Here is a 23591-nt window from a genome sequence, read left to right as displayed (position 1 = left end):
CAGAAAAGAGTCCGGATATGAAAGCACGTGTTTAGGGGCAGAATCAAGGAGGATGACGAGAAGCGTGGGCCTCTGGGTGCTGGCCGGCGGGCCCCTCCACGGCAGGAGCTGGATGCGGTCAGCTTCTCATCGCATTGCCCCGCAGGGGCCCTGGCGTGGCGTGGAGGCGCGGGTTCGGCGAGCGGTGAGGCCGATCTCCCTCTCCGCTCTTCTCCTGGGCCATGCCCTTCAGCTTTCTGGTTTTCTCCTCCCCCCTTGGCCCTGGGACCCGGGAGATGCCAGGACAGACTCTGAGCCTTCTCTGCAGCCCTGGGCCTGGCGCGAGCCTCGGGCCCAGCGGACAGCGGCAAGGGGGGCAGTGCGTGGTCGCTGCCGCTTCCTCTTCTGCGGGCAGGAGACGCCCTGTGGAAAGCCCCTGCCGTGGAGAAGTCGTCTGGCCCGAATAGGAAGGACCGGGCCAGTGTGACTGGGAGACGCCGTGCTAGGCCGACTGCCAGGGGCCGCTCTGCTCCACAGCACAGAGCCCTCCACGGTGGCAGAGGGCAGGCGAGGGCGGGTGAGGGCCACTGCCACGGGGGTATGGGAGTGGGCAGGCCCCCGCTGCGCCCCTGGAACCAGGTCTTGAGGAGGGACAGTGAGGGCCACTGGGGAGTCAGGAAGGGGACACGCTGGCATCTCAGAGTCCCGGGCCTCTTCTAGCTTTCAAAATCAGAGCGTGTCTCCCCCTGCTGACCCAGTAGAGGCTTCCCACCCATTCAGAGTAAATCCCAACTCTAGCCTGGCCTGCGAGGCTCTGCGCGGCTCGCCTCCCTTCCTGGCCTCCTTTCTGCAGCTCTCCCAGCCTTGCTGCGCACCGGCCTTCCCGCACTGCTCTCTGTTGCTCAGATGTGCCTCAGGGCCTTTGCCCTTGCAGCTCCTTCAGCTGGGGAACCCTCCCCGTGGGCAGTCGTTTCTCTCCCTTCAGCTCGCAGCCTGTTGTCTCCACTCTGAGTGGCCTTCGCCCTGACACTCACTCTGTCAAGACCTATCATTGATCTGCTTATCGATTTATTGCCCGTCTACACACCATGATATCAGGGAGTACCTATTTTGGCATTCTATCTCCAGCACCTAGCACAGCCTGCTATGGAGTGGGAGCTCGGTAAGCATCTGCCGTGTGAGTGAGTGAATGAGTGGGTGTGTGGAGAGAAGGGGCCAGCCGAGTTTTGGCCCTGGCTAGTCCTGACTCGCTGTGTGATCTTGGGCTGGCCACTGACTCTCTCTGAATTTCTGTTTCCCTAATAGCAATAGGAGATTAAATGAAGGGCCTTCCTAGCACCAAAGCATGTGCTGACATGGAAGACCATCTGGGCTGATTCCACATGGGACTATGGGCATGCTTTTCCTTGGCAGCTCAAACATGGGGGCAGTGGTGGTCCAGGAAGGCTTCATGGAGGAGGAGGGCATTGAAGAATGGCTAAGGCCCCAACAAAAAGGGGTAGAGAAGCACCTGGGCTCAAGTCGAGCTCTATCATCTTGTAGCTGGGGACCTTAAGGAAATGATTAATCTCTTGGAACCTCAGTTTCCTCGTCTCAAGAGTGGTGGCAGGGAAGCAGACTTGGCCCAGTGGTTAGGGCGTCGGTCTACCACATGGGAGGTCTGTGGTTCAAACCCCGGGCCTCCTTGAACCATGTGCAGCTCGCCTATGTGCAGTGCTGATGCACGCAAGGAGTGCCGTGCCACGCAGGGGTGTCCCCACCCAGGGGAGCCCCACGCTCAAGGAGTGCGCCCCGTAAGAAGAGCCACCCAGCGGGAAAGAAAGTGCAGCCTGCCCAGGAATGGCACCGCCCACACGGAGAGCTGACACAACAAGATGACACAACAAAAAGAGATACAGATTCCCCTGCCGCTGACAACAACAGAAGCGGACAAAGAAGAAGATGCAGCAAATAGACACAGAGAACAGACAACCGGGGTGGGGGATGGGGGGGGAAGAGGAGATAAATAAATAAATAAATAAATAAATAAATAAATAAATGAAGAGTGTTGGCAAAGACTAGTACCTACTCCATAAAGGTGCTGCTAAGAATGGGTATACAGTGCCTGGCATACAGTAAGTGCTCAATATTTGCAAACTTATTCATATTGAGTTCCTGGTGCTTACTCTGTGCCAGGAATTGTGCCAAGTCCTCATCTATGTATCCCTTATGATGAGATCGAAGAAGCTGCCATTCCCACTTAACCATTAGGGAAACTGAGGCCAAGAGATGTTAAAAACTTGCCCAAGGGCATACAGTTAATAAGGGGCAGAGCTGGGGTTCAAATTTAGGGTGTCCTGTGTCCAAACCCCCTGCTGTTTCCCCTGTGGCCTCCCACCACGGCACACAGTGGGCAGAAGCACAGAGGTGGGGGGCCGAGCTGTCAGGGAGCTGGTGGAGCTGAGCGGGTGTGGAAGTAGGGGTGGTGGAGAAGCCATTCACTTATTCGCTCCTGGGGCCTGGTTGTGGAAGGGTTTGGGCTTTGGCCAGTGGGCGGCAAGGGAGAGGCCGGTTGAGAGCTGTGGAGAGCAGGGGACCAGCACGTCCAGGGCACCCACCTGTGTCAGCAGCAGGTGGCACCTCGCAGGGCCCTACTAGCCTGTGCCTGCAGGAGACAGTTCTAGCTCCTGAGACAGCCCTTGCGCATAGGCAGTGGGCAAACCTGTTCTTCCACCAGCCTCCCCACCCAGGAGAATTTTTAATGTCACAGCCGCCAAGAAGATGTCTCCCAAAGAGGAAAGTCTCAGGCCTGGGGACTCCTGGAGACTTTATCCCCTTGCCTCTCTGAGTGCTACCTGGCTGGTGCCCAGGCCAGGGCACTCAGGTACAGAAACGTCACCAGGGCGTCCCCATTGCCTGCCTTTGGCACAGGACCCTGCAGACAAGATTGAATAGCTGCTCCTTAACTTATTGAAAAGAAAGCTTTAAAAAAGTATTAGATAAGTAAGATATGCTTACTAGAAAATACAGGTTAGTAAAAGAGAATTTTAACAATCCACTTACAATCCAACCATACATTTTGAATGATAGTCTTTTGACTTTTCCAGTGCAGGTATTCACAGATTTTTATTACAGAAATAGGAGCATATCGCACAAAACACTTTTGCAACCAAACATTTTTGTATTCAGATAAAATTCATATGCTATAAAAGTCATCCTTTTAAAGTACACCATTCATTGTTTTGTAGTATATCCACAAGGCTGTGTAATCATCACCATTAACTCATTCCAAAACAATTCATCATCCCAAAAGAAACCCTGTACCCATTAGCAGTCACTCCCCCTTTCCCGCTCCCTCCAGCCTCATAGACTTTCTGGGTCATTTGTAAGTCTATGTTTAAGTTTTAGAGGAATTACCCAACTATTTTTCAAAAGAGGCTGCACCATTTGACATCCCACCAGCAATGTACGAGGTTTTTAATTTTTCCACATCATTGCCTACATCTATTATTGTCTGTGTTTTCACTACGGCCACCCAACTGGATGTGGACTGGCATTGCATGTACTTTTGATTTGTATTTCCCTAGTATCTAATGATGCTGAACATGTTTCCATGGGTTTATCGGCCATTTTTATATCTTTTTTGAGAATTTTCTATTCAAATCCTTTGCCAATTAAAAAAAATTGGGCTATTTGTCAAATATTGTTGAGTCATAAAAGTTCTTTATTCTAGCTATTAGACCTTTATCAGATATATGATTTGCAAATATTTTCTCTTATTCCATGGATGGTTATCTTTTGACTTTCTTGATAGTGTCTTTTGAAATACAAAGGTTTTTAGTTTTGATGAAGTCCAATTTGTCTATGTTTTTCTTTGGTTGCTTGTGCTTTAGGTGTCACATTGCCTAATCCAAGGTCACTAAGATTTACTCTTATTTTTTCTCCTAAGAATTTTGTAGTTTTGGCTCTTATATTTAAGTCCTCAATCCATATTAGTTAATTTCTATATGTGGTTTGAGGTGGGGGTCCAACTTCATTTTCTGGCATGTGGCTATCCAGTTATTCCAGCACCATGTAATGAAAAGACTACTCTTTCCCATTGAATATCTTGGCACCCTTTACAAAAACACATTTTAAAAAACTAACATTACATTATGGGCATCTTTCAGTGCTAATGAACGTATATCTATAACATCTTTAAAAAATAAACTTTTAAAAAAATAGAAATGATATAAAAGAAAATGCAAATATCATTAAATGTTTAGCTTGAAGGATTTTCACAAAGTTTTCACACCTGTGTAACTGCCACTCAGACCAAAATATAGAACATTCCTTGAACTCCCCAAGCCCCCTTCTCCTCTCAGTCACTGCCCCAGCACTAGCCTCTGTCCCGGCTCCTACCACTGGCTTAGGTCTGCCTGCTCTGACCTTTAAATAACTGGTATCAGATGGTGTGCATGCTTTCGTACATGGCTTCTTCTGCTCAACTTTATGTCTGTGAGAGTCATCCGTGTTTTTGCAGGTTGCAGTAGTTCATTCATTTGGCTTGGTTGTTAAAATTATAACATCAGTTTTAGGACATTCGCTCAAATACTTATTGCTTGCCAGGTCCCGTTCTAGGCCCTGGAATGAGGTAGTGAACAAGACAGAAAGGCCCCTATTCCCTTGGAGCTCAGGACCTAGTGGTGAGAGGCCAAGAAAATAAGTGGAATAAATAGTAGGTTATGTGGAGATAAGTGCTAGGGAGAAATATACCAAATAAAGCAGGAAAGGGTGGGGGGCTGGAGGGTGCGATTATGCCTAGGATAGCCAGGGAGGGCGTCACTGGGAAAGTCAGAGTTAAGCAAAGGCCTGAAAGAGGTGGAGGAGGGAGCCAGGTAGATTTTAGAGGAGGAGCATTCCAGGCAGGGAATGCAAAGGCCCAGAGGTGGTGGCAGGTCTGGCACATCCTGGGAACAGTCAGGAGGTCAGTGTGGCTGGAGCAGGGTAAGTGAGGATGGGAGGGGGGACTGGGAGGGCATAGGGGGCCAAATAGTGAAAGCAATTGGTTTTTACTCTAAAGGAGATGGCACCATTGGAAGGGTCTGAGTAGAGGAGGAACATAATTTGACTCTTACTCTTTAAAAAAAATTTTTTTAAATCTTCTCTTCCCTCCCCCTCCCCAGTTGTCTGCTCTCTGTGTCCATTCGCTGTGTGTTCTTCTGTGACCACTTCTATCCTTATCAGAGGCACCAGGAATCTGTGTTTCTTTTTGTTGCATCATCTTGTTGTGTCAGCTCTCTGTGTGGGCGGTGCCATTCCTGGGCAGGCTGAATGTCCTTTTGTGCTGGGCGGCTCTCCTTATGGGGTGCACTCCTTGCGCGTGGGGCTCCCCTATGTGAGGGACACCCCTGCATGGCAGGGCACTCCTTGCGCATGGGCCAGCTCCACACGGGTCAAGGAGGCCTGGGGTTTGAACTGCGGACCTCCCATGTGGTAGGCGGACGCCCTATCCATTGGGCCAAGTCCACTTCTCACTCTCACTCTTTTTAATGGACTCTGGCTGCTGTATTGAAGAAAGACTATAATTGGAATCATGGCACTCTTGCTTTAATCCAAATGATTTGGACCCAGGTGGTCACAATAGACATGATAAGAAGCAGTTGCCTTCTGGATAGACTTTGAGGTCAAGCTGAGCAATTTGCTCCTAGGTTGGAAGTAGGGGTATGAGAGAAGCCATGGCAATTGAGTTCTCCAGTTTCTGTCAATTTTCTTTTTTTTTTTTTAGAAATTTTTATTCTTGCCCCCATGGCTCCCTCATCTGTCTGCTTGTGGTCTCTATTCATTGTGTCTGCTCATTGGCTCGTTGTGCCAGCTTATTGTGTCAGCTCATCTTTAGGAGGCACTGGGAACTGAACCCGGGACCTCCCGTGAGGGAGGTGGGAGCCCAGCTGCTTGAACCACATCTGCTCCCCTCTGTCAGTTTTCTTAAGCCATCTCCTAGGACTGGACATTTAGGAGGTTTCCAGCCTTTCGCAGTTACAGGCAAGACTGGAATGAACATCCACGTGGGCAGATCTGCTCCCCGTCTGGAATGATTTCCTTGAGGGTAGATTCAATCCTTTGAAGGCAGCATTTCCCAGCCTCTGTGCTGTGCTCCACCTGTGCAGATATTTACCTGGGAGCAGTGCAGGCCAGTGGTTAGAACACACACGTTGGTGCCAGATACCTTGGTGGCAGATCCTGACTCTGCTGTCATCACTTTGAAATCTGGGACAGGGGAATGACCCTGTGCCTCAGTTTCCTCATCCGAAAATTAGGGATAATCATAGCCAATTCAGGGAAGTTGATGTGGCTCAACTGATAGAGTGTCCGTCTACCATATGGAGGGTCCAGGGTTCAATCCCCAGGGCCTTCTAACCTGTGTGGTGAGCTGGCCCATGCGCAGAGCTGCCCCACACAAGGAGTGCTGTGCCGTGCAGGGGCGCCTCTGTGTAGGGGTGCCACACGCGCAAGGAATGCTCCCCATAAGGAGAGTCACCCCGCGTGAAAAAAGCGCAGCCCGCCCGGGCGTGGCGCCCACACACTGAGAGCTGACGCAGCAAGATAATGCAACAAAAAAAAGGAGATGCAGTTTCCCAGTGCCACCAGATGATGCAAGCGGTCACAGAAGAGCACACAGCGAATGGACACAGAGAGCAGACAATGGGGGGGGGGGTAGGGGAGGGGAGAGAAATAAATAAAAATAAATCTTTTTTTAAAAAAAATAACCAATCACTCTTTGAACCTATGTAAAGCCCAGCACACAGTTCGTAAGATACAAATGTTTTCATTATTTTTCTTGAAATCAATTTCACATTAAAAACAAACAAACCCATATACAAGTGTTATAAAAGGAACATTTACAGGCATACCCAAAGTGGCAAAGCAGTGTCACTTGCTCTAAAGAATAGGAAATCAAAAAATAAATCTAATGAAAACGAAACGGCGCCATTCAGTTCTAGTTAGCTATTGCTGAGGCGCCAAGGAGATGCGCAGCGTTGGAGGGGGCGCTCTGATTGAGACTTCTCTCTTCAACCTGGAAGGATGGAGAGAAAGACCGAAACAGAAGAACTCAAAACACTGCCTTACTGGTTGTTACTCAACGCCCTGTACACCATCTAATGTGAAATCCATCACATTTCAGGGAACACCGTTGGTTCCCCGAAGAGGGCATTGCTTAACAAGGCACCAACAGTGTGCGTGTGTGTCTATGCTTGGGGGGGTGTGTCCCTGCTCAGCCCCTCCAGAGAGGGACACCCTCCGGGCCAGGGTCACCGGCCAAGGCCGTGCAGCCCAGCGGTGCGGGCAGCCCCGCCTCTGTCCTGCCGGCGCTCCCAGCGGGTCGCAGGCCTGGGCGAGCTCCTGCCCTCCCGGGGCGCGGGCGCTCGGGGCTGGCCGGGGGCGTGGCCAGCCGGGCAGGGGAGCGGCGCAGCGGGGCGGGGTGCCCGGCGGCGGGCCGGGGCGGGCCGGGGACACGGCGGGGCGGAGCGGGAGCGCGAGGTAGGCAGACCCGAGAGACGTGAACCCCGCCAGCGCCGCGATTCCGGGCGCCAGCGGCTCCGCGGTGAGTGCTTCCTCCGCGCGCGCAGACCCCCGGCGGCGGGGAGACCGTGGGCGACGAAGGCCCCGCCCCCGGCAGTCGGCCGCCAGACTTCACAGCCTTCTGACCAATCAGTTTGGGGAGGGTGTGCCTCGGTTTCCCCTGGGGGATCCCCGGGGCGTGTATTGGATACAGAAGAAAGGGGGAGTCTTGAGGTTGGGGAGCCCCTGGGGGTTGTGGCTACAGAGGATGGAGAGACTTGGGGGGCATGGGAAGGACTCAAGGGTCCTTCCCGAGGAACCCTTGAGATCCGGAGAAGGGAGGACTTGGGGGTCACAGGGGCACGGAGGCAGAACCTCCGGGCTGTGAGGTCCTGAGCCTCTGGGCTGGGAATTAAGAGACTAGACTTCTGGGGTCTCGGCAGGGGCCACTCCCTGCAGAGACCCTTCCTCCCTCTGGGCCTCAGTTTCCCCATCTTCACCATAACTGTGAGCGGGTGGGTGTATGTGAGAGAGTTGCCTGGCTGATCTCTAACCCCACCTTTGGCCCTGTCACTCTGATGGGAGCCCCCTGCTTCCAAGATTTCCCACTTCATCCCCCCCCCCCCCCCGCCCCCCAATTCGCTTGCTGGTTGAGCAGCTTTCTGGTCCTACATGCTCTCTGACAGACTCAAAAGGTGCCCCTAGACCACCTTGTGGTCTGGGAAGGAAGGAGATGTCAGGGCTCAGCACCGGGCTTGGGGACGAGCTTGACCTTCTACAAAGAAGTACCCTCTGCCCTTTCTTTTGCTCGGAGTTTTACCTTCCTTGAGAAGGGACAAGCTGGCTGAGGGCTGGCAGCTGGACCCTGGCTCTGAGCTGGCCCTTGCCTCTCTCCCCCTTTTAGGGCCCTTCGGCTTCTCCCTGCCTACGGCCTCAGTTTTCCCCAGGGGCTGTGGCCTGGCTTCTGGCAGTGCCCTTGTTCCATGGAGGGGAAAGCCCGCCCTGCCACCCCGCCCATGGCCCTTGGTGCAGACCAGGTGGCATCCCCACCGCCCCTGCTCCCCTGTCCCGATCACCTTGCTGTGGGGCTTCCCGGGGCACCCTGAGATTGCTGGATACTCAGGGCTCCTTTCCCTCGCTGCACATTGGGATCAGAGTCTGGAGGGACCCTCATCTAGCCCACCTCCCACCTAGTGCAGAATCCCTGCTAAGTGCTGGCCCGGCCTCTGCTGCATATGCCTGGTGACGGGGAGCTCATTACCTACAAGTCTGCCGCTTAATGTCCTGCCACTCTACACTTAGCTAAAATCTGTGGTCCCACTTCTGCAGAATAAATTTACTGCAGAGTAAATTCTTTTCTTTATTTGAAAAATCTTTATTGTTATGTTGGATGAGACACTGGGGATATAGCAATGAGGAAAACAGACAAAACTTCCTGCCCTCACAAGTTCAGATTCTAGAAAGGAGGCAGACAGCAATCAAATAATTGAATACAGAGTATGTGAGGTGGTGAGAAGTGCCACGAGAAGAATAAAGCTGGGAAGGGTGATGGGGGGCCTAGGGTGGGATATTGCACTTTTAAGTAGCAGAGTAAGGGAAGACCCCTCTGGCATAGGGACAACTAAGCAAAGCCTTGATGGAGTGAGAGGTGACCATGTCAATGTCTGGGGGAGGGAGAGTAGGTGCAAAGGTCCTGAGGCAGAAGCCAGTGTGGCTGGAGCAGGGGAATTCGTAGGAAGTGAATTTAGAGAGGTAAGGGGTGGGGAGGTGGGGTCCACTGTGTAGGGCCCTGAAGGCCACTGGGAGGGCTTTGGTTTTCGCAAAGTGCAATGGGAGCCCTTGGAGGGCCTTGCACAGAGGAGTCACTTGCTCTAACTTGGGATTTAACAAGCTCACCTGGTTGTGGGGTGGAGGAGAGATTGGGAGTGGGGGAGAAGGAAGGGACAAGTGAGGTCTATGGACCCACACTTGGACTTGGACCATGGCATAGAGATGATGAGCAATGATGAGAATTTCAGATTTGGGAGGTACTTTGAAGGTCAGGTGATAGGATTTGGGACGCGAGTAAAAGGGTGGGTTGGATCTGCTCCAAGGTTTTGGCCTGAGCATCTGGATGTTGGGAGGTGCTATCAGCTGAGATGGGAGCACCTGTGGAGGAGCTCTTTAGCCCCTCCTTTAGTTTGGTCTTGTACTTGGTAAGGTTGGGGTGCCTATTAGACACCCCATACCAAGATGTCCAGCAGGCCGCTGGGAAAAGTCAAGGTGGAAGGAGGAAGCAGGAAATGAAACGTGGGGTGTCATCATACACAGCAGCAGAGAAAGCCAGAAGAGTGGGGTGCTCGCTAAGAGAGGGAGTGATGGGAGGAGAGATGCGTGCCATGCTGCCCTCCTTCCCCCCGCCACCCGCCAGGCCCGGGGAAGAGCAGAGGGCTCTGAAGAGAAGGGGAAATAATGATGACAAATGCCTTTGGCAGAGGGAGCCAGACACTGCTGAGAACTGAGCAATGTAGAGTTGCTGATGACCTTGACAAAAGCAGTCAAGTGGTGGGGCAAAAGCCTGAGGCAGGGAAGGGGAGGTGGGACTGGGAGGCCACCTTGCAGGCAGCAGACAAGAATCTTGCTGTTAGAAGAGCCAAGAAACGGGATTGTAGCAGCAAGGGGATGGGGTCAAGAGAGGCTTTATTTTATTTTGTTTATTTTTTTGAGGTCCTGAGATTGAACCCAGGACCTCATGTGTGGGAGGCTGGCACTCAACCACTGAGCCGCATCGGCTCCTGAGTTGGCGCCCTCGCCTGTTTGCTTGTTGTTTGACTCATTGTTTGGCTCTTGTTTCCATGTTGTTTGTTTTATTCTTTAGGAGGCACTGGAACCGAACCTGGACCCTCCCACGTGGGAGGCAGGTGCTCAACTCCTTGGGTCACATCTGCTCCTGAGGCTTTATTTTTTTAAGAGGCGAGAAATGGCAGCGTGTCTGTGTGCTGATGGGAAATGGTGTCCTTGAGACAGAAACTTGGGGAAGGGCAGCGAGAATGGAGGGTGGCTGGGGGAGGGGATGGGGATGGCTGCAGCTTCCCTGGCCCTCCCTTCCTCTCCTGTCTGCACAAGCAGGGGCCCGGAGTGTCAACACGTCAGCACAGCAGTGGGCCCCAGGGAAAGCCGGGCCCACGCTGTGGTCTCTGGAAGGAAGGAGGTGCCAGGGCTCAGCACTGGGCTTGGGGACAAGCTTGATCTTCTGTTTCGGCAAAGAAGGACCCTCTGCCCTTCCCCTTGCACGGAGCTTCACCTTCCTTGAGGAAGAACAATAGAGACTCCAAAGTCATGTCTAAAGTAGATGAGCAAAGACAGTGGAGACAGACTGATTTAAGTCTGAGCAGGTGATAAAGTGCAAGGGGCAGGACTCTAGTGGTTATGAAATAGGTGAGGGATGAGCATCTGTTTTGTCTCTCTGTTTAAACTGAAGCAGGAGAAATCTAAGCTAACTGTCACAAGGAACTTCTCAAGCTGGTCAGTGAGGACAGCAAGGCCAGGTCCTCTTCCCTGGATGTTTGAGACGAGCCAGGATGCCTGCTTGAAGATGGCAGGATTCTCCCTCGGGGGTTTTCCCTGCCCTGAGGTTTCCAGAAGCTGGACTTTCCGGCTGCTGTGGGAGGACAGAGCAGCAGACTCATGGTTCAGGCCTGCCTCTGCCTCGTGGGCTCCGCGGAGCCCTGACCTCACTCGCCTGGGCATGTGTGGCTCAAGCCTCCATTGGGAAGGGCCCCTGCTTCCTCCTAGCGTGTTCCTAGGTGGGTGAGCCCATCTCTGGGTGTGCCTTGTGTCCCCAGTGGAGCTGCTGAGTGAGGGTCACGGCGCATACGCGACGTTTTGTGCCAGAACTGCCAAGAATGACCTGGCTCTGGGCGGCTGCTCGGCCAGCCCTGGCTTCCGGCCCATCTTGGCAGGCTTCCTCTGGAGGAGGGTCCATGGACAGATCCCGGCCTGCCTGTTCTGTGCCTCTTGGCCTCTGCCTTCCTGCTCGGGGCCTGCCCATGTGGGCCGGCCCTGCTTGCTCCACCAAGCCTAGTGCGCTTTGATGGTGGGCGGGGCGGTCCGGGCTCTCCCGATGCGGAGGAAAGAGCAGGTTTCCCTCCTCAGCCATCTTCTGGGTGCATGGAGCAGACGTCCTGCGCTTGCCCGCCAGGCCTGGGGCCGGATGGAGAGTGCTGCTCCCAAGGTGGGCAGACCTTCTCCCCGGGACGGAGCAGGGTCGTGGGCGGGGCTGGCGTTGCATCCTGCAGGTGTTTCCTTGGCTGTGAACCCGCAGCTCTTCCTACCCCTTCCCACCCTCTCCTGCCCCGTCCACACCCTCTTGACAGTGGGCACAGGGAGACCTGCCTGTCCAGGGAGAGCTATTTTAGCTTTTATGGCAGCCTCTGCAGTGGGGACGGCTTCCCTCCCAAGCTGTCAGACACACAGGCAGCCTTGCTGCCTCAGTTTCCCCATCTGGACAGCACCAGGCCTCTAGTCTGCATGTCAGCAGAGTTGGCGATTTTTCCTTTCTCTTACATTGGCTGGTGTATGCGGGAGGGCATGGAATGTTCCAGCCCCTCCCATCCCAGAGTGGCTTTTTGATTCGTGAACATTCCCACGGAACCTCCACTTTGGCTGGCTGTTGGCTGCCAGGATGGGTGAGACCCAGCTTCCTTCTGAGCCAAACAGGAAGAGAGACACATGTACAGCCAACAGGAAGGTGCAAACTCCCCAAGCCGCTGGCGTCTGGGGAGAAGGTGCAATTGTCTCAGAACATCCCTTTTGATAAAAGAAGCTGCTGTTCCTCTTGCTTTTTCCATCCCTACAGCTTTGCCTTTCCTTTTTTCTGGCCACTGCACTAGCCTCTTGTCCCCGGGGCCCCGTGGTAATCACACAATAAACCATGCTGAGATTTTCTCTGCTCTCTGGGGACCCTCCCAGGGCTTGAAGTTGGTCACTTTCCCTCAACTATCCAGAATCCTGAGCAAGCCAGGGACAGCAGCAGCAGCAGTGTAATGTGTAGTGGTGGGGGTGGGAGTGGAGTAAGGGCCTGAGGACGGGGCTGGGGGGCTGGAGGGCAGTGCTGACAGTGGACACTGCACCTGTAAGCTTCCAAACTGCTGAATTTGCATCATTCTTTTCCCTTTGCCTGGGTTGGATCTTTCTGGCTGCATTCTCGTCCAGCTTTGGGGTAACAGTGGTTTATGTGCACAGGAATGAACTGGGGGTTCATTCAGGGAATGCAAAGGTAAATCGTTAAAGGCATGCCTCGTGGAGTCACACTGCTTAAGCTCAGCGTCCTAGCTCCATCTCGTTGGGCTGAGTTCTTGAACAAGTCGCTCAGCTTCTCTGTGCCTCAGTTTCCTCATTCATAAAATGGGCTATGCATAGCATCTGGTCCAGAGTGGTTGGGAGGGCTAAAAGAATTCCCCCAGGAAAGCCCCTAGAATGGCTCCTGGCACGTCCTGGTGTGGACTTAACAAGTGTTAGCCACTGCTGGGTAGGGCTGCTCTGGCCAGGAACCAGTCGTCACGGAAGAACACTCTTGCCCTGCCTCAGAGAGAAGAGAACTTATTCCCACATCCCTTTGGGAGACTTTGTGCCTGATTTGATCTCAAGCCTTTTTTTTAAACTCCTTAAGCCAAGGATCAACCATGGTTATGGGAGTCTTGATTTAAATTCTGGTTACTTTGAATTCTCTCTGGGACTGGAAAGCGTCTGAGGGTGACTCAGGGCAGGTCTGAACTGCCCCCTGCCTGGCTTCTAGAGAAGTCTTTGAACTGACTTCACTTTCCTCCCCAGGATGTGCAATGTGCACCCAGGAGGGTTTCCAGGCACAGCGGAGCCAGCTGCTGGGACTACTGGTCTCAGGGTCCCTGGAGGGCTTTGAGAGCGTCCTGGACTGGCTGCTATCCTGGGAAGTACTCTCCCGAGAAGACTACGAGAGCCTCAGCCTTCTGGGCCAGCCCCTGTCCCTCTTGGCCAGGCGCCTCCTCGACACCGTCTGGAGCAAGGGTGCATGGGGCTGTGAGCAGCTCATCACAGCTGTCCAGGAGGCCCAGGCTGACAGCCGGAACCCTGAGCCACATGGCTGCTGGGACCCACACTCACCCCATGCAGCCCGTGAGCTGCAGAGTCACCGGCCAGCCATCATCAGGAGACTCTACGGCCACGTGGAAGGCGTGCTGGGCCTTGCCCAAGAGCAGGGCTTCATCAGCCAGTACGAGTGTGATGCAATCAGGCTGCCCATCTTTACATCATCCCAGCGGGTAAGGCAGTCCCACCTGGGGCAAATAATTCTCAGGAAGAGGGTGACTAGTCACAAGACTAGCCTTCCTACGGTCAGCCTTAAGGGTCAGGACAGGCCAGGGGATCACCCTAAAGAGCTACTGAGCAGGTAAAGGTTGCAACATCCCTCTTCTGATGAGAAGTGGCATCACGCAGTGGCTCAGGCTTTGGATTCTGGAGCCAGAATGATGTGGGTTTGTAGCCCACCCTGTGTAACTGAAGGCCTCTAGGCCACTTCTGCAACCCTGCTCTTGCCTGTCTCAATTTCCTCGATTGCGAAACATCGATAACAGTCATATCATAGCTGTCCTGTGTGGATTTGGGGAGAATCCACTGAGTTAATTGGTGTAATGCTCACATCGGAGCATGGCCCACGGTAAGCACTCATTAATATCACCATCTGCTGCTATCGTTCCTGTTGCAAGTGACCTTCAACACTTGCTCACTTTCATCACTGTCTGTTTTACATTAGCCACTCAACACATCATAACACTTTGTAATAGTAGATCTTCTTAACATTTAACATAGCACACCATGTACTAGTAGAGTATCAATGTCCACCTAGGATTTCTTATATGAAGTTGCATTTGTGTCAGTTCATGTAACTGCCCCTGAAACTGCAGAGATTACTTAGAGACCACAGGAACAGAAGAGTGTCTCTTGGGTGCTTTTTATACGTTGTTTTACTTTCCCCCAAACACATTTGATAAACATCAGTGATCCTCTGGCATCCTGTGATGCAGATGGAACAGGTATTAACATCCCACTTTAGATGGGCCCAGAGAAGTGGTTTAAGTTAGGTCACAGTATTAATGGAAGGGCTAGACTTGGACCTAGTGCCTCGATTCATTCATTCATCATAAATTTATTTGGCCAAACCCATGAGGGCCTACTATGTGCCAGGTTCTGTTTTAAAGCATTTTTGTACTCAGGGTGCCTGGCACATAGTAGGTACTTGATGAATATTTGTTCATTAAATAAATGACTCGTGAATGAATAAATGAATTGGAATTACATTGGAATATTAGAATGGGCTGGGTTTTTATTTTTATCTATTTTTTTAAAAATGTATTTTGTGTCCAAGTGAGTGGAGGTAAGCCTAAGTTGAGACTGCTAGAACAAACCAATTTATCATAAAGCCTGTTTGAAAGTTGGCTCAAGGTGGCTGTGTATTTACAGAGCAGATGTTGTATAGTCCCTGCTAATTGGTACACATGAAAACTACAGTTATTACTTGAGCACCATCCTCTAGCCTGTTAGAATCCTGACCTTGGTGTCTTTTATGATCTTTTGGAGGGATTGAATGAGCTCATGTGGGAAAGTTACAAGATTGTGTCTAGTTATTTTTGATCAGGTATTCAGCAGTGTGACCTGGTCCAGATACTCTGAAGGGGTTTAGAGAAGGTAGCCTAGATTCCTGGGGCCCAGAGGATACAGAATATGAATAGAGGAAGTATTTGAATGGGTGAAGAAAAGAAAATGAGAAAACTCATGGGGAAAATAGGAAATCATAATGAAAAACTGAGAATGTTCAGAACCAAACAATAAAGAGAACATAATTTATCAAAATGTATGGACTGCAGCTAAAGGAGTACAAAGAGGAAAATTTATAACCTTGGATGCTTATCTGAGAAAAAAGAAGAAAGGCTGAATTTTAGTGAGCTGAGAGTCCCCCTTAAGAAAGGGGGAAGTAGACAGAAAAAGCAAAGATTGAGAGCTGGGAGTAAGCTGAGTGGGTGGAAAGAATGGTGGACAAGAGCTCTGAGGACTGTAGGAGATTACAAGAGACTAGATTGCCTGAATTTGAATTTTTAGAATCCAGTTCTCTTTTGAGCTCTAGTATTCTGTGATTCTCTGATTTGTGGCCTTCCCTCTGTGGCTGAATTTCTGATTTAGTGGCTCTGCAGGTGACACTTGCGGTATATCCAACCAACATATCTTCCCAATCCAGAACTGCTTTGTACGTGCTCATAAATTGGCCTTTTAGTTTCCTATAAACAGGTGGGTGGCAAGAGCTGCAAGTTGGGGCTTGAAAACCATGGTGGAATGGAACAAAATGCAGGAGAAAGCACCAAATCCTAAAATACCCCTTGCTCCCATTTATTGAATGAGTGTCCACTAGGCACTGTTCAACCCAAACAGGCATGATCTCATTTAAGCTGCACAATGGTCTTCCCAGGTGTGTTCACTTAACAGTGAAGAACCTTCTCAAATCACCCATGCAGGGAGTAGCCCAGATAGAATTAGAGTCCAGGCCTGTTTGACTCCAAAGCTTGTGTTCCTCCCTCTCAGCCATGAAATGTGGGGCTTGGTGTGGTGATCTTGCTCAGTTGGTCCTAACAGTTGTTAGGAAACCCAAGGCTGGTAACACCAGCTGTAATACCAGCTGTCTGTCTGACTCATGCAATTGCTTAAGTTGATAGGGCTGGCATATCAGACTGAACTTAGAATTACTTGGCTTCCATCACAGTATAAACTTAAACATTTTTTAAAATTGGCAAATGTGCCAGGCCTACAGAAGAGTGTATTAATCTCATATGGATGGCTTAAACATATTCCCATTACCTGGGTTACCAGCACCAATGCCCTTCCTCTACTGACGCTGCTGGAGGTAAAAACTAGCCTGACTTTGGTGTTAATCATTCCTTTGCTTTTACGTTTTGTACCTTTTAAGATAAATTCCTAAACAATGAATTGTTTTATTTTGAAACACTCAGTAGCAAGGATAAACATAGCCTTGTAAGGACAGGGCAATCCAGCTGTTCTTAGATGCTGGTTCCCAGGCGCAGGAAAGCTGCCTCAGGGACATGGTCCTTCCTGGGAGTTTATAAGACCCCTTTCTGGAAGGTCAGTGGGCAAGGTCAGGAAACATAGGGCTCACGACAGTGGAGGATCTGGTAGGGCCAGTGTGAGTCAGAGGAGGTGGGCTGCTCTGTACATTCAGCTCTAAGCTTTCCAAAGGCTATTCCAGTATCCAGGAAGAGGTCAAGGCTAAACCCTTCTGTGGGGTGAAATGAGTGTCCTCAGCTGATCTAGGCAGCAAGTATTGAGAGAAGGAATGATTTTAGCCCTTGGTGAAGGTAAGTCCAATATAGATAAAAATCAGGGCCAGGATATCTGCCTGGATATCTAGAAGATAACCACCCTTACATGTCTGAGTCTTAAGTCACACTGTTCCCATCTGGACCAGTGACCCTTTTTTTGTGGTATTCAGCTATCATCTTGAGATTTCCCTTCATGGTCCTGTATACTGGATACTATGTCTTCCTCTTTCCTGGTTTTCTCCATTATGGGAAAGAATATTATCCAATAAATTCTTTAGAATGAGTCTAAGGAATTAAAATTTCTGAGCCCTTTTGTGTCTGAGAAGTTCCCTCATACTCGATTGATATTTTAGCTGGATATAGAATTCTGGGTTTTTGTGGAGCTGGCCCATGCACAGTGTTGATGCGCGCAAGGAGTGCCGTGCCACGTAGGAGTGTCACAGGGGAGCCCCACGCGCAAGGAGTGTGCCCCGTAAGGAGAGCCGCCCAGCACGAAATAAAGTGCAGCCTGCCCAGGGATGGTGCCGCACACACAGAGAGCTGACACAGCAAGATGATGCAACAAAAAGAAACACAGATACCCGTGCCGCTGACAACAACAGAAGCGGACAAAGAGGACGCAGCAAAATAGACACAGAGAACAGACAACTGGGGGCAGGGGAGAGAAATAAATAAATAAATAAATCTTAAAAAAAAAAAAAGGAATTCTGGGTTGGACAGCATTTTCCTCCATAATTTTGAGGGCATTACTCCATTATTTTCTCTCTTTCAGCATTGGTGCTGAGAATTCTGTAACCATTTTATATAAGTCTCTCTGGAAGCTTATAAAATTTTCTTTTGGTCTCTACACTTATGAAAGTTCACAATTATGTGCTTTGGTGCTCTTCCATTGTGCTGGGCACCCAATAGGCACTTTCAATCTGGAAACACATGTATATATGTTCTGGGAAATTTCCTTGATTAGTTTATTGATGATTTCTTCCTCTCCATTTTCTCTCCTCTCTCCTTATGGAACTATCATTGTTTGAATGTTAGTACTCCTGGACTCATCCTTTAATTTTCTTATGTTTCTCTATTTTTCATCTCTGTGTCTTTTTCGCTCTACTTTCTGTATGAACTTATCAACCTTATCTTTAAACTATTCTATTGAGTTTTTCATTTTTGCTCTCTTGCTTTTAATTTCCAAGAGCTATTTTTGAGTGTTCTTTTATTGCAGCATCCTTTCTTGTTTTATGTATGCAATGCCTCCTCTTAATTAAGGATTGAATTGTGAGGTTTTGGTTTTTTGGGTTTTTTTTTTTGTAATTTTTTTTTCACCATGCATAAACTTTTTGCCTATAAGTTGCTTCCCACTCCTCACACTTGCTTGGTCACTATCTCCTTTATTAGATGCTTTCTTTAGGTATGTGACAACCCTTGATTATCTTCTCATGATTGAAATCAAGACTTTAAGACTTTTTGGAAATGCTGATTCATAAACCGTTTTGACTCAGTACTGCTTATTTCCTTCAGAGGTATCTGATATGATGTCAAAGTCTTTTACAGATTCTGGAATGTACATTGTGTGATTTTTAGCTTTCTCCTTGCTGGGTTATGATTTGGTTTTCTGGGATCTTCTGAGTCCATTCTCATTCATACATTCTGCAAGTCCTCAAGCCATTTAGCAAGTCCTCTGTACCAGTCACTCTTCTAGGTGTAGGGGATACATCTGACAGGTGCTGGGATGCAACAAACAGAAATCCCTGTCCTGGAGAAGCTCACATTCCAGGGGGACAGGGGAGCGTAGACAATAAGCAAAAGGAAGCAAATTACAGAGCTGTTAAAAGGTGACAAGTGTTGTAGAGAATTAAAAAAGCAGGGCTTGAGGCTGGAGAGTTTGGGAGGGGATGGTAAGTGATTGCAATTTTAAATAGAGTGGTCAGTGTGATCTCACTGAGAAAGTGAAATCTGAGCAATGACTTGGAGGAGTTGAAGGGATTAGGTATCCAGAGAGCAGGGGGAAGGACATTCCAGATAGAGCAGGCAAAGGCCCAGGGGAGGGAGGGTCCCTGGTGTTTCCAAGAAGCAGGAGGCTGGTGAGCAAGGCTAATCAGAGAAGTGGCTGGAGTTCAGATGATTACACACAGGGGTTTCTGTCTGTCTTGGGCCTTGTGGGTTACAGCTGACCTTGAGCTTTTGCTCTGAGAAAATAAGGGAGGTGTTGGGATGCTTATAACATAAGGGTGGTATGATCTGACTTATTTTTAAAGGATTACATTGGCTGTGGTTTTGAGAATAGACTGTTGGGAATCAAGGAGCCCATTTAGGTGACCTTGGCAAGTTTTCCAGGTGAGCAGTCTAGGTGGCTCTACTCAGGATGGAAGTAGAGAAGGGGATGAGAAGTGGTGGGGCTCTGTAGCTGTGCCTCCAATGTGTTAGACACTGGCCACATGTGGCCATTGAGCATTTGGAACCTGGCTGGACCACATGGAAATTCTGTAAGTGCAAAATACGCACCAGATTTCAAAGACTTAGGTCAAAAGAATGTAAGATATCTCATTAACTTTTTATATGGATTACATGTCAAAATGATAATATTTCAGATAGATTGGGTTAAATAAAATATATGATATATGACAACACTATTTTGGATATACATTTGTGGATGGATTGCAGAGCAGGGACTTTACGGGTATCTCCAAAAACTGGGGACAGGGCAACTGAAAGAATGGGGTTGACATTAGCCAAGATGAAGAAGGCTGTAGCTTTAGGGGTGTGTGTGTATAGATTAGGAGTTTAGCTTTGGATATGTTAAGTTGGAGATGTTTATGAGACATCTAGTGGAGGTTGCAAGTAGGCAGTTATATGTACATGTTCAGAGGCACAGTCCCAGCTGGCAATGCAAATTTGAGAGTCATGAACAGAGATGGTATTTCAAACTGTGAGACTGGATGAAACCACTCCTCTTCCAGTTTCCAGCTTCCAGAATTGTGTTGCTGATTTCTCCTTTCTTGATCTCCCTGTCTTTGTAGGTTTATGTCCTTTTTTTTTTAACTTCACTGTTTCAGATTGGATGTGTGTTTGATGTACCATCTAATTCTGTACTAATTCTTTAAATTCATTTTGTTGTTCATCTGTTTTCCTACATTTTATCGAAGTAGAAGAGAGAGGTTTGTGAAACTGTATAACCAGTAGAAACCTTCATGCACTTTCCATCAGCCTTTCTGGAAAAATAATGGCTTTTGCTCTTCTCATAGGCAAGAAGGCTCCTCGATCTTGCCTCAGTGAAAGCCAATGGATTAGCTGCCTTTCTTCTCCGGCATGCTCAGGAGTTACCGGTCCCGACAGCCCTGCCTTTTGAAGGTATATGTGTGCTTTTCTCAATCAATCAGAAAGGGGGAAGAAGGCAGTGCAGAGTCACAGTTAAGAGCTAAAACTCCAGAGTGTGATGCACGTCAGGTAGAATCTGACTTACAGACTGCATGAGCCTCCTTGAAACCTGGTTTCCTCATTTTAAGGATATCACGACCTGCTTCACTGGGATGAATGTGGAAAATGCTAATTACTAGCTTTAGTTACTTTCTGCCCTACATAATGAGAATTGGAGCTACCCTGGACTGAGGGCTAACCATAGGTGTACTTTGCTATCCAAACCTGTTCTGAAAAGGTGTGGATATACTTTTTGAGATAAGGTGGTATCCCTTGACCTCCCCAGTTTAGCTACTCATTAGCAGAAACTCAAGAACCAAACGGATTTAGACAACAAGGTATTCCTCCGTGCTCACATCACCATCCACACTCAGGGCTGGGAGAGGCATGGATAGTGTATCACACTGGCACATAGCAAGCGTCCCTCCCTTTGCAACAACCCAGAAAGGTAGGTGCTGTTATCTCCACCTTATGATGTGGAAGCTGGGACAGGGGGTAAGTGATGAGATAAGGACTGACTTCAGACTGCCTGCACTCTGCTTTTCTCTTTTCTGGGGAGAAGAAATCTTCATTTGCAAAGAGAGGATGAAAACCTGGTGCTCTTTGAGTCTTGCTCCCAGCCACCCTGAGAAGGCTTACTCATGCATGGTCCTGGCCCATGAGTTTACCACCCAGGACCCTGTCCTCTGGACAGAGAGTGTGGCCGTGGGAGGGGTGCCCGTGGAAGGGGTGCCCGAGGAAGGGGTTCCTGTGAGAGGGGTGCCTAGGGAGGGGCCAGCTGGAAGCCTTGCTTGGTGCTTGGGCATGGGCAGGTGGAAGACATGCACTGTGCCCTCTAAGGACAGAGTGCGGGCTTCAGGACAGAATAGGGGGCACACAGCGCTGGGCACAGTGCCCGGCTTGGCCTTTGGTTAATGCAGCTGCTGATTTTACAGCACAGCTGGCCACTCGGGCATTGTAGCCTTGCACCATGGCACAAGTTTTCCCCACACTTCCAAAGGGGATGGTCGACGTGTGTTTATTTGTTTTTAAGATGAGAGATAATTGTTTTTTTTTTCCTGGAGAATGTTGGTGGTAGCTGGACAACCTGCATTGGAAATCAGAGTATTGGAGAGGAATGTAGGTATCTTATGATATCCTCCATTCAGTGTTCCTGGCATATCCAGGGGGAGCAGGAAAAGCAAAAATAATCATCAGCTCTCAGAACAAAAGAGGTGTTGCAAGTGGGGAGCATCTCCTTTTCATGACCCTAGAAATACAACTTCGATATGCTAACAGCACTATGTGAAAATTACCTGCTAGACTTAGGGATGGGAATTGACTTTGCCAGGTGTGCCCCAGATCAGTGCTTGGTTGGGGGCTGTAAGGCTGCGGGGGTGTCCCAGGCTCTGAGGTCTCACTACCCTGGGGCTCTGGACCAGTACTTCCCCATTTCCTGAAAGGGGAACTAAAGCCCAACACAGGAAGTGGTTTCCCCATGTTGGTATCAAGATGCTACAGCAAAAGCAGCAGCAGCCCTCCAGACACCCTGCCCTGGGTGCCTCTTGTGCAGAGGGCTGTGTGAAGCAGAATGGAACGTGGGAATGGGACCAGGACTCTCGCCCCAGGCCAGCCAGGGCTGGGCCAGTCACATGCCTAGCCTTCCTCAGTCCCAGCCCCTCTGGGGCCCCTTCTCTGTTCTGGGTGACTTGCAGGAGCTGCCGGGCTGCAGAGGGACCAACCCTAGGAGGACCCATAAGAGGCCAGCTGAGGGGGGAGCTCGAGAGCAAGGGGCTGGACTCTGTCCCTGCTCGCCCCCTCTCTGTGGGACTGTGGCGTCCCTTCACTCTCTGGGGATTCCTGAGAAGTCTCATGGCCCATTCCTGAGAAGTGAAGACTCAGCTAGATGTTGACGTCCTATCCGGGGGCCAGGCAGGCAGGGTAAATGGGTTGGGGCTGAGGTAAACAAGAGCGTTGGCAAACGGCGGTGACGCGCTCTGGGTGGAGGGGGGGGGGGTATGGCCAGAACTGACAATTTTTTTCCCCCAAGAGAAATTGAAATTAAGATTTTAAAAATAGGAAATCTCTAATTTTTTTAAAAGTTGCCCACTAATTGGAATTTTACAAAAATCCTATCTAGACCAAGTAAAGCCTGTCTCAGGATTGGAGTGGCCCATGGGCAGCCAGTTTGAGACCTGAGCTACCCAGCTTTCCTATTTGGCCTGTGCTTGGCAAGCTGGAACCTGCAGGAGACCTAGCACCTCTCAACCTGACATTGGAGACTCCTATTGCTGCTGTTGTTATGAGCTTAGTAATAGTATTTACTGCCTTGTTCTGATTACACTTACATTGATACTTAACCTTTAGATAATCCACCCACGTGCGTTCACTCCTGAATCTCCACTGTACTAGCTCTGTATTGCTGCTGTAACAAATGACCACAGACCGAGGGGCTTAAACACTGCAGACTTACCTCATGGTTCCGCAGGTGAGAGGCCCGACCCGGGTCTCACTGGGCTGAGATCAAGGTGGTGGCAGGCCTGTGATCTGGAGCTTTCTGGAAGCTCTGGAGCTTTCTGGAAGCTCTGTTTCCTTGCCCTTTCTGGCTTCTAAAGGTTGCCTGCTTTCCTTGACTTGTGTACTCCATTCCCATCTTCAAAGTCTGCATCCCATGGTGCCTCTTCCAAATTCACCTCTGCCTCTCGACTCCTGCCTCCCTCTTCCACTTTTAAGGACCCTTGTCTAACATCAGGCCCACTTGCATAAAGCAAGGTCACCTCTCCCCTCTTGAGGTCCATATTCCCAGGTTCTGGCATGATGATGGCATCTCTAAGAGGGGACAGTGTTCCACTAACCCCACCCACTGACAGTAAGGATAATAAACACCATCTCTTGGGAGCTTACCGCGTGTCAGAAGTTCTTCTAAGCTCTGTTTTACCTCATTTCCTCCTTCCAAGGCACGTACAGTCATTGTCCCCATTTTTCTAGAAAAGAAAACTGAAACGCAAAAATGTTAAGTGACTTTGCCCAAGCTGGTGGCAGAGCCAGGCTTCAAACTAAGGTGTGCGTGACTTCAGGAACAGGACTCATAAGCCCTTAACCCTGCCTCTTCCCTTTAGAAAGAGGCAGCTGAGGCTGAGCGGGGAAGGGACCTCTCTCAGATGCACGGTCAGGCCCCAGGCCCCAGGTCTTCTGACCCAAGCCTCCTCTTCTGCGGCAGTTCCTGATGTCGGCAACAAGAGCAGCCACAGCTAATGTCTTTTGAGCTCTTACTTCCTGTTGGACGCTGTGCAAAACGTTTGGCGTGCACCATCTGAGTAGTGAAAAAACCCTACGAGGTAGGCACCCACTTCTCCCACTTTA

The 23591-nt window shown here is 49.9% G+C and overlaps 1 protein-coding gene across 3 annotated transcripts in view; it reads left to right on the top strand.

The window, feature by feature from the left end:
• The first annotated feature begins 7453 nt into the window (after window positions 1-7453).
• NOD2 (nucleotide binding oligomerization domain containing 2) overlaps window positions 7454-23591 on the top strand; it is a 41615-nt gene continuing 25477 nt past the window's right edge. For 2 of the 3 annotated variants that reach the window (XM_004450427.5, XM_004450426.4), the window contains exons 1-3: window positions 11598-11713; window positions 13312-13778; window positions 20078-20183. In XM_004450427.5, coding sequence (XP_004450484.2) covers window positions 11650-11713; window positions 13312-13778; window positions 20078-20183 — 637 coding nt within the window. In that variant the 5' untranslated portion in view covers window positions 11598-11649. Of the gene's footprint in view, window positions 7544-11597; window positions 11714-13311; window positions 13779-20077; window positions 20184-23591 lie in introns of those variants that run through there. The other variant, XM_004450428.4, reaches the window with a different exon arrangement.

Source organism: Dasypus novemcinctus, chromosome 18, assembly GCF_030445035.2.
Source record: "Dasypus novemcinctus isolate mDasNov1 chromosome 18, mDasNov1.1.hap2, whole genome shotgun sequence".
NCBI lineage: Eukaryota > Metazoa > Chordata > Mammalia > Cingulata > Dasypodidae > Dasypus > Dasypus novemcinctus.
Note: the sequence above shows the minus strand (reverse complement) of the source record. Positions and strands in the feature narration are given on the sequence as shown.